Genomic DNA, 10,291 nt, shown 5'->3' with positions numbered 1-10,291 from the left:
ATTTTTTAATTAAGTAGTCACATGACTGAATCTTAAGAAGTAAACTTAAAGAACAACACCTGATATACTATACCTAAATTTTATCTTTTTTCTTTAAAGGACCCACGTCTACATAATGATGGGTCTACAAAGCCAATTGACCACTAAAAATATAAGCAATTTTTTTTTTTGGGGGGGGTCTGTTTCTAATAATATCAAATTCACTTTACTGATCTAATTGAAGTATTTATTGTAAAATAAAAATGACAAAATTTAGTTATAAAATTGATTGTATATAGTCTTAGAGTACACTCAATATTTTTTTATTGGAATGAATTTTAACAAATCCATTATTGAATTATATATTCTTCTTATATCTTCCATATTGCAAAATTTCTAGAAAATTAAATATCCATAGTTATGTTATTATTAAATTGTTAAAATTAAAAGTTTTTGTAATTTAAAATTATACATAAAATATAAGCTTATAAATCATATAGCAAATAATATTTGTTTAACACAAACTTTGACATATATATTAAGATAATAAAAAATATACAGTTCAACGATTAAATTTTCAAAATATATAATAAGATTACAACCAATTTTATAACTAAATTTTGTCCAAATGAAAATATATGTGCAGTAGTGAGTGTTTGTTTTCGTTAATTCTGTCTAATAAAAACATATATATATATATATATATATATATATATATTAAGAAAGAAATGTAACAGTAATAGTTGGTGCGTTGGTCAACGTGGAAGGCAGGTAAAGAAAAGCGCCAATATCTCACCCTAGTTTTCTTTATTCTGCTGCAAAACCTCCCTCTCTAATCAATGTGACCGCTTACTTCCCTCTCATTTCGCCTTCTCTCTCTCTCTCTCTCTCTCTGCATTGTGTTCATGTTCTCTTTGACCCACCCAAACCAACCCAGGTCGCTCAAACACTCCTCAGAAAATCAAATCATGCATGCATGCACCATGTTTCACGTTCAATGAAATCTGTCTAATCCATTTTTCATAGATCAAAAAGACACCCATTTTGAAGCTGTTTGTGATTTTTTTAGATTGCAAAACATATATGTTTATCTGTATATAAGTCTTCTGGGCAGTGGGGAATTGAATTTTGATGAGAGGCCAAAGTAGAAAAAGTAGCGAAAGTAAAAGAAGTAGAAAGCAGCATATGCATCTATGAAGACAGAGGCAGGGAAGTCTCCTCCACCGCATTACCGCCTGATGCAGTTTTCGGTTGAGCTTCGTCTTCTTCTCCGCTTTCTTTACAGATGGAATGGCAGATCCTGTTAGTTCTGCAAATCATGAGCGTGACGTTGAGCAAGTCAGTTCTCTCTTTTTCCCTTTATTAATTCTCTCTTTGTTTCCCCACAAAACTGCAGGATTTGTGATTTTCTCCAATCTAATGTTTCATGTAACATGGGTTTTGTGAAACGATAGTCCAAAGAGTTTTTTTTTGGAACAATTTACAAATCTTGTAGAATGGGGAAGAAGTATGTGCTCAAAGAGGTTTTAAATGAATCTCAAGACATATCTAGGTTCAAATCTTTAGATGTAATTAAACCTGCTCAATATGCACACACTCCATAAAAAAAAGGGTAAAACTTAGGTAAATATTTTAGGTATGGTATATTAGATTCCCCAATTAAAAAAAATATATATATCTGGTCATATTTACCAATAAAATATTAAAAAAATGTTATCATTTCCAAATACTATTGATATTGAATTTGAATTTAATTGAGAAATCTAATGCATTATACTTAAAGATATTGTATCTAAGTTTTACCCTAAAAACAAATTGCAAAAAACCAATTCTGGAAAATTGAATTGTTACATGGTGATATTACTATGGTAACGACTTTATGAAAGTATTAATAGACATAGTTAGAATAATTGTTAAATATTTAATTTCATTACCTTATAACAATTTAAATTTTTGAGAGAATTGGTAGCTAGTGGCCTTGAGACCCACACACAAAGGAAGAGTGTTAGAATAATGATTAAATAATTAAATTCTTTATTTCTTCACAATTTGAGCTTTTGAGAAAATTAGTAATTTATCAATATTTAATTTGGCAATCGAAGCAATGTTTGTTAAAGAAATCTTGGCGTTGAAGTAAAGTCAACAGGGAAGGATAAAGTTATGCAAAAGGCTTTTCTTCCAAATAAATCGTTACCCAAAAAAAAAAAAAAACCTTAAAAATTTTCTATTGGCTTTTTGTAAAATTCGTTATTGTGTATAGCAATTTTGTCAAGTTATTATTATGTGAAGTGAATTGTTGTAGTCGAAAGCATAGAATTCTAGATGTAAGTGTTGCATATGTAGGAAAGATATGTATAATGAAACTATACTTTCCTAATAGTAATATAACACTGATCATGAGAAATCTCAGAATCACATGTTGTGTAATAGGGGATAAAGTAATTATAACTCTGACTATGGAACCAGAGATGAAAAACACACCCAAAAGAAAAGAAAAAAATTCCTTAACTTTTAGTCAAACAAAAAAGTTAACAACTAGCACATATAATTAGAAGGACAAATTGAAATGGAAGAACTACCATACAGAAATGAACAGCATCTATTACTTCTGTGTTGGATTAGCAAAGGTGAACAAAACAGATAGTATTAACTAATTGACAAAATTCTTGATAAAATGATACATAGTTATATTCACTGAAGTATTAAAGCCCAAAAAAACAAAAAGGTTCACTGAAAGTATCCATTCAGGAACTCTAACTCTGAGCGAATCTGATGCTTCAGTATTATACGAGCCTGCTGTTTCACTAGTTATTTCTTGTTACATCTTTTACAAACCTTGGGATTGGGATATTTGCGTCCTTATCTTATTTTTAATCTTTTGATTTTCGTTTTCACCTGTTTTGAAGGCAATCATTGCTTTGAAAAAAGGTACACAGTTAATCAAGTATAGCCGACAAGGGAAGCCTAAGTTTTGCCCATTCAGAATTTCTGCGGTGAGTTATTCTCTATAAGTATGGATATTATTTCATCTTTAAAAATTCTTCAATCTAGACATGATGTGACATCCATGGATAGACCATTATCAGATGACAAGAAGAAAAAAAAATGATCCAGATTTGATTTTTTTAGAGAGATGACCCTTTTAATGAAGGCTAGAAAATATTTCATGCATCAGCAAGCAAGTGATATTTGCTTAATGATGAAGCAGTTAGAATTTGTGCTTGCTGTAATTCTTAGTAATGTGTCATGTTTGTTGGATACTATATGTATGCAGAAAAAAAGTAGGATTTCTCAATTTGGATGCCATACAGATTTGATGCCAAAAAATCGTTGCTTGCTTTATAATGCTCTCAGGGTCTATTTTCATGTAGTCTTATCCAGTAACTGTTTCCTTAGAAGTTCCTATTAATTTATAGATTTGGACTATAATTTCACCCATGTTGAGGGTTCTCCTTTTATTTGTTGTTGGTTTCATATACTCAACTTTAAAATCAGGCAGCATATGTGAACTATCCATAATTTACTAATGAACTGAATTTGAATGATTTAAGTTATAGTGAAACATGTATTTATGTATATCTTTGGTGGGGTTAAACACATACACATGCATTTGTGATGCAAGCGAATTTGAATTCCAAACTTGCTCATCTATTATGTTCTATATGCATCAGATTTATCTTCTCCACTTTGGATAGTTATGATATCTCAAGCGTATGAATGATTTCAAATTTAGCTGTATAAACAGGATGAAACGACACTGATCTGGTTCTCACGTGGAGGAGAAAGAAATCTGAAATTATCTTCCATCTCACGGATTGTCCCTGGACAGAGAACTGTGAGTTAAGATTCAATATAAGTCCACGATTGATGGAACCATCACTTTTTTACTAATAGGTGAAAGATTTCGTTTCCTAAAGTTGGCAGGAAATAACTTGTATTTGCAATTCTTTTACAGGCTGTTTTTAGACGATATTTGCGTCCTGAAAAGGATTACTTATCATTTTCACTTCTATATAACAACGGTGAACGATCACTTGATTTGGTTAGTAAAGATCAATTATTCTTCCTAATTTATTTTATTTCAGCTTGATGAGAAGTTTGAATCCAGTGCCTGCACTTGACTTTTCAATTTATAGATCTGCAAGGACAAAGCTGAGGCAGAGGTATGGTTTGCAGGACTTAAGGCATTAATTTCTTCTGGAAAACAGAATATTAGACGTACTAGAAGTGATATTTCTGATGTGAGTTCTCATTCAACACATCTATTTATGATATTAATTTGTTTTTCTTCAATTTGAATGCTTTGTAGGTTCTTTCTTTCTTTCTTTTTATCTTTCTTTCGAAGTCTAATATACTAGGGAGATATGCAGGCCTTGCACTTAATATTAATGTTGATCTTGTAACTAGTCGGCCAAACAATAGAAGAATTGACCCCAGCATCTTGCCTTGAGAATGACTAGTGAACAGTGCCTTCAAAATTTATTGGTGAAAAATCTTTTTTTAAAGGGATGTTAATGTCTGAGTTGAATCAAAGGGGAGTTGTAGCAATTGCACAAAACCTTGAGAGAGGTTAAATGTAATTTTTTTTTTTTTTTCTAATTAAAAAAGTGAAAATTAGCTTGAAATTGACTCTATTTGGTATTCCATGTCAATTTAACTAGGTATAAAATACAGGGTTATACAAGTTATATTAGATATTGGCTGGGGACATTAAATTTAGTTTGATGATTTCTTTCACATAAACTTGCATTTTAAAGCAATTTCAGAAACACATTGTTGGCTCAGCTATTTTGAACTTTTTTTTTTTTTTGTGGCGATATATTCTTAGAGCATCTAACCTAGCCACTTCTTTCTGTTTAAGACACATGAAGGTGGTTGCTTTACTCAGAATGGTCGTCCTTTTGGTGCAACTCTAGAATTCACTTCAAGTATTTCCCGAAGCAGGGCGTCTCTTGATTCGAATTCTTGTGAATCTACATTTAGTTCAAAAAGCTCAGATGTGGGGTCAAAACGTGCAAATATGCAACTAAGAACAAGTACTGGAGATGGTGTCCGTATTAGTGTTTCAAGCACTCCTAGCTGTTCTAGTGGAGGATCTGGACCAGATGACATAGAATCGTTGGGTGATGTTTATGTGTGGGGAGAGGTTTGGAGTGATGGGATTTTTCCTGATGGCTCTGTGAGCCCAAATCCTATTAAAACTGATGTGCTGATTCCTAGGCCCTTGGAGACAAATGTTGTTCTCGATGTTCATCAGATTTCTTGTGGTGTGCGGCATGTTGCTCTTGTAACAAGGCAAGGTGAGGTTTTTACCTGGGGGGAGGAATCTGGGGGAAGACTTGGTCATGGGATTGATAAAGACTTTAGCCACCCTCGTCTTGTTGAGTTCCTAGCAGTTACTAATATAGATTTTGTTGCCTGTGGAGAGTTCCATACATGTGCTGTATCTACATCAGGTGATTTATTTACTTGGGGTGATGGTACCCATAATTCTGGACTTCTTGGTCATGGCACAGATGTTAGTCATTGGATACCTAAAAGGATTGCTGGTCCTTTAGAAGGACTTCAGGTTTTATCTGTTGCATGTGGCACTTGGCATTCAGCATTGGCAACTTCCAATGGAAAAATGTTCACTTTTGGTGATGGAACATATGGTGTTTTGGGACATGGAGATCGCGAGAGTGTTCCATATCCCAAGGAGGTACAATCACTGAGTGGACTGAAGACTATTAAGGTTGCATGTGGAGTATGGCATACTGCAGCCATTGTAGAGGTCATGAGTCAATCTGGTGCAAATGTTTCATCTAGAAAGTTATTCACCTGGGGTGATGGTGACAAACATCGTTTGGGCCATGGAAACAAGGATGCTTATCTTCTTCCCACCTGTGTCTCTTCACTTATTGACTATAACTTCCACCAGCTGGCTTGTGGACACACACTAACTATTGCCCTTACAACATCAGGTCATGTTTTTACCATGGGTGGCACTGCATATGGTCAGCTAGGCAATCCATTATCTGATGGAAAGGTACCTTGCTTGGTACAAGATAAACTAGTAGGTGAATTTGTTGAAGAAATATCTTGTGGGGCCTATCATGTTGCTGTCCTGACATCTAGAAGTGAAGTTTACACTTGGGGGAGAGGCGCCAATGGAAGATTGGGACATGGAGACATGGAAGATCGGAAATCTCCAACACTAGTTGAAGCTTTAAAAGATAGACATGTAAAAAATATCTACTGTGGCTCAAATTTTACTTCAAGTATATGCATCCATAAATGGGTCTCTGGAGCAGACCAATCAGTTTGCTCTGGCTGTAGGCAAGCATTTGGTTTTACTAGAAAGAGACACAACTGTTATAATTGTGGACTGGTGCATTGCCATGCTTGTAGTTCCAGAAAAGCATTGAAAGCAGCATTGGCTCCAACTCCTGGCAAACCCCATCGTGTATGTGATGCTTGCTTTGTAAAACTTAAAGCAGCTGAGGCTGGTAACGCTTCTAATGTAAGTAGAAAAATTACAGCCCCTCGTCATTCAATAGATAGCAGCAGGGAAAGATTTGATGGTAGAGAAGTAAGGTCTTCAAGAATTTTGCTGTCTCCCACTTCAGAACCAATCAAATACCTTGAGATCAATTCAGGAAAGCATGGTTCCAGATCTTTATCTCCTTCTATAGTCCGGACTTCTCAAGTTCCATCACTTTTACCACTGAAAGATATTGCATTTCCAAGTTCATTAAGTGCTCTTCAAAATGCTTTCAGGCCTGTTCTGCCATCATCACCTCGTTCTTCTCTAAACTCAAGACCTGCTTCACCGTACTCTAGGAGACCAAGCCCTCCACCCTCAACCACTCCTGCATTTTCTAGGAGTCTTATTGATAGTCTCAGGAAGACAAATGACCTCCTGAATCAAGAATTATCAAAGTTGCAGAACCAAGTACTAATCATGCGCCTTCTGTAAACATTATGTTCTTTGATGCATCTTTCTATTAATTTTTTGTCTTGTAATTGAAAAACGTGAAGCTGTTGCTCAGAAATAACTAATTCATTGTTTTTCTTCTCTCCTTCACTTCAGGTGAAAAGTTTGAAGCAGAAGTGTGAAGCTCAAGACTTGGAGCTTAAGAATTTAAATCAAAATGCTAAACGAGCTGCTTCAATTGCTGAGGAGGAATCTTCCAAAATTAGAGTAGCTAGAGAACTCATCAAGTCTGTTGCAGAACAGGTATTTTAATTACTAAATATCCAACTTTGTAAATGATATTGAGGGGTCTTTCATATATAAAGAATGTCCCCAGTGGTAGCACAATTGCTACATTAACAAAAATAATAAGGAAAATGATTTCCTATAGGATTGGGAATTGAAAATTACTGTAAATTTTTGTGAAACATTATAATCATGAATTTCGGATTCATCCAAGAAATCCTTTTCCCATTTCATAGTTAAGAGCTGATTGAGGCAGCCCACAGTGGCTGCTGTAATTCTCAACTGTAAACTAAATAATCTCAGCATGCAACAAATATGATCTGATGTTCCCACAGAAAATATTAGAACAATCATCAAATAGGTTCAATGTGCTCTGACACCAGTGTATATTACAACCTTTTCTTTACTCGGAATTTTTTAATCAATTTGGGATGTCAGATTAATTTCAAATGCACCAAATGTGTACCTATTAGTGCTAACAAGTAATCATGTAATTAAACCAACACTATACAAATTGCTGATTAAAAAAATGTAAAGAATGCTTCAAAAGCAAAAAAATAATTAATTAAAAGGTGCATTTGTTCTTTTTTTGGGGGGTAGGGGTTGACTACAAGTTCAGTTTTTCATTAAACATACCTCATCATTTGAAAAATGTTAATCATTGATTTTTTTTTTTTTTTGAAGTTATTTTTTTCAAACTCTATCTGACATCAAGAAATTATAAGAAACAGAATGATCAACGAATGATGTGGAACCTCCTAGCTCATTTGATTATCGTATGGACCACATCAAGGATTATTTGATAAAGTTTTTATTTTTTTCCTGGGCCAAATTATTTTGAAACGATTGAACTCCTAGTTTAGGCTAAATTATTATTTACTTGATTTTCTTTGGTAGTAATCTGTTTAGATCCGGTCAGCTCTTTCATATTGCAAAATCAAAGTGGCATGAATCCCCTCTTATGACAGGAAATTTATGATAATGATTTAGTTATTAGTGAATCATGCTAATTAGACTGTGTTCATGCTGCAATTCTTGACCAGCTAAAGGAAGTAACAGAGAAGCTGCCTCCAGAGGTTTCAGACAGTGGAACTTTTAACACCATGCATTCTCAAGTTGAAGCTTTTCTACACACAACTGCAACATCTCATCGTTCTTCTCTCACAGTCCTTGAGTCTCTTAAAGTGAAAGACAAAAGGGCGCACGGTCATGTAGATGTTGCAAGGGTTACGGACTTGTCTCAGAATGGGAGAAATTCTCTTCAGGAGAGTAATAGATCATCTGGTTCTAATACAAGAGGTGCTGTATCTCATCATAGCGCAGAACATGGCTCAATATCAGATGAATCTTCTACAATGAGGAATGGAAAGAAAGAGGTTATTGAACAATTTGAGCCTGGTGTTTATGTTACTGTCATTCTACTTCAAAACGGTACAAAAATATTCAAGCGAGTGAGATTCAGGTACTTGAGTAAATATTTATCTAAATTAAAGTAGAAAATTCACTTTTACATAGAATGTGTGCGCGCACGTGCATGCATGTGCACATGTGTATGTATGTACGGTTCTCAATTTTTTTTTCAGCATGTGAGTGTATGTGTACTGTCCACTGCATGTAAGCTAACCATCCAAAAGTAAAAATTATATTCAACATGTTTTTCTGTCATGCGGATATGGTTGGCATGTATGAGGCTCTCGATTAAGCATAAAACTGTTTGCATTTGATATGGGTCTAATGCAGGCATAGCTCCATTCAGTTGGTATTGCTTGTATTTGTCTGTTCCCGTGTGTTTCCACCATTTCTAATTAGTAAATTATTGTTGATAATTCAATGCAACTCAATTAGCTCAATAATCTTTCATGCAACATTTCTTGTTTATGTCACTTCACTACATCTGCATCCTCAATTTCTCCAGTAAACGAAAGTTTGATGAGCATCAGGCAGAAGATTGGTGGAGTAAAAACAAAGATAGAGTGCTTAAGAGATACAGTCCACCAACAGCAAGCCCTGCTTCAATAGGATCATCTAGCACTTCAGTGCCTGTTGATGAGGGATCACCTAGCACTTATGCACATCCTGCTGATGAAGGATCATTTAGCACTTCTGTCCCTGCTGATGAAGGATCATCTAGCACTTCAGCACCTGCCGATGAAACTCCAGCACCTATAGAGGAAAATAATGAGGCATTGGCATCTTCCCAAACTTAATTTCATAGCTTAGTCTCTCCTGCCAATGCCGTGTAGAAAGTTTATGTATGTTGCGACCTGCTTTAGAATAGTGGCATTGACTATCCATTAGGTTTAAACGTATGCTTGTTCAGAAAAAATTAGGGAGGACTTCATTTCTGAAATTGGTACAAAAGAACAAACTCCTCATTCAAAGTGGAGAAAACAGGACCATGAAGATCGATCATGCAATTTAGATTAAAAGCTTACCTGTTATTCTTTCATTCATTTTATTTTTCTAATCTTTTGTCTGCTGCGCTATTTTTGGCACTTGGTGATTACCATTGTCGTTGTACAGTAGGTGAATTTCCTAGGTTTTTACAATGCCGTTGTTAAAGCCTGTTTGTGATGTTCTATCACCTGCACAGCACTGTATATGTGTACGTGTACGTGTACATCTTTGGGTCAGAAATCCCCTTTGATGTTGGAAAGTGATCTTTTAATAAATCAGGCTGTTTCTCTTTGCCAAAAATGTTGCAGGTCCTATATGTCATATTGTGGGGTCAATGCAAGTATCTTTCACATTTGATGTGGCCTTTCAGGATCTCCAAGTGAAAGCTCAAATTTGTGTGAAAACACAAGAGCTTGTTTAAACCCCCAAATTAAAAGTTACGACTAGATTGATTTTACTTTAACTTATCTAAGTGCGGAATAAGAGTAAATGATGCGCAATAAACCGATAACTACTCTAGTACATAAACATGAAAAACAAAAAATAAAAGTAAAGCACAAGAGTAAGGGAAAAGAGATGCAAGCACAAGATAACACCACGATGTGTTATGAAAGAGGAAACCGAAAATCATGGTGAAAAACCTCTTTGCCGCCCTCCAAGTAATAAATCAATCCACTAAAAAATAAAGTTGGAGTACACGAATAACAAAAAACC

General features: G+C 34.8%; 1 protein-coding gene across 2 annotated transcripts; it reads left to right on the top strand.

Moving 5' to 3' along the window:
- The first annotated feature begins 849 nt into the window (after positions 1 to 849).
- Positions 850 to 9,621, top strand: LOC126688628 (PH, RCC1 and FYVE domains-containing protein 1-like). 2 transcript variants are annotated; one of them, XM_050383390.1, is made up of 9 exons: positions 850 to 1,317; positions 2,886 to 2,972; positions 3,725 to 3,814; positions 3,935 to 4,021; positions 4,116 to 4,220; positions 4,841 to 6,913; positions 7,052 to 7,198; positions 8,224 to 8,642; positions 9,096 to 9,621. In XM_050383390.1, exons 1-9 carry the CDS (start codon positions 1,270 to 1,272, stop codon positions 9,385 to 9,387), a joined length of 3,348 nt encoding a protein of 1,115 aa, XP_050239347.1. In that variant the 5' UTR covers positions 850 to 1,269; the 3' UTR covers positions 9,388 to 9,621. The 2 variants fall into 2 exon arrangements, with proteins under 2 accessions (XP_050239347.1, XP_050239346.1); XM_050383389.1 differs by having other exon boundaries at positions 3,713 to 3,814.
- The last annotated feature ends 670 nt before the right edge of the window (positions 9,622 to 10,291 follow it).

This window comes from Quercus robur, chromosome 6, assembly GCF_932294415.1.
Source record: "Quercus robur chromosome 6, dhQueRobu3.1, whole genome shotgun sequence".
In the NCBI taxonomy this organism is placed as follows: Eukaryota; Viridiplantae; Streptophyta; class Magnoliopsida; order Fagales; family Fagaceae; genus Quercus; species Quercus robur.
This window is presented reverse-complemented; position numbering and strand designations above follow the sequence as displayed.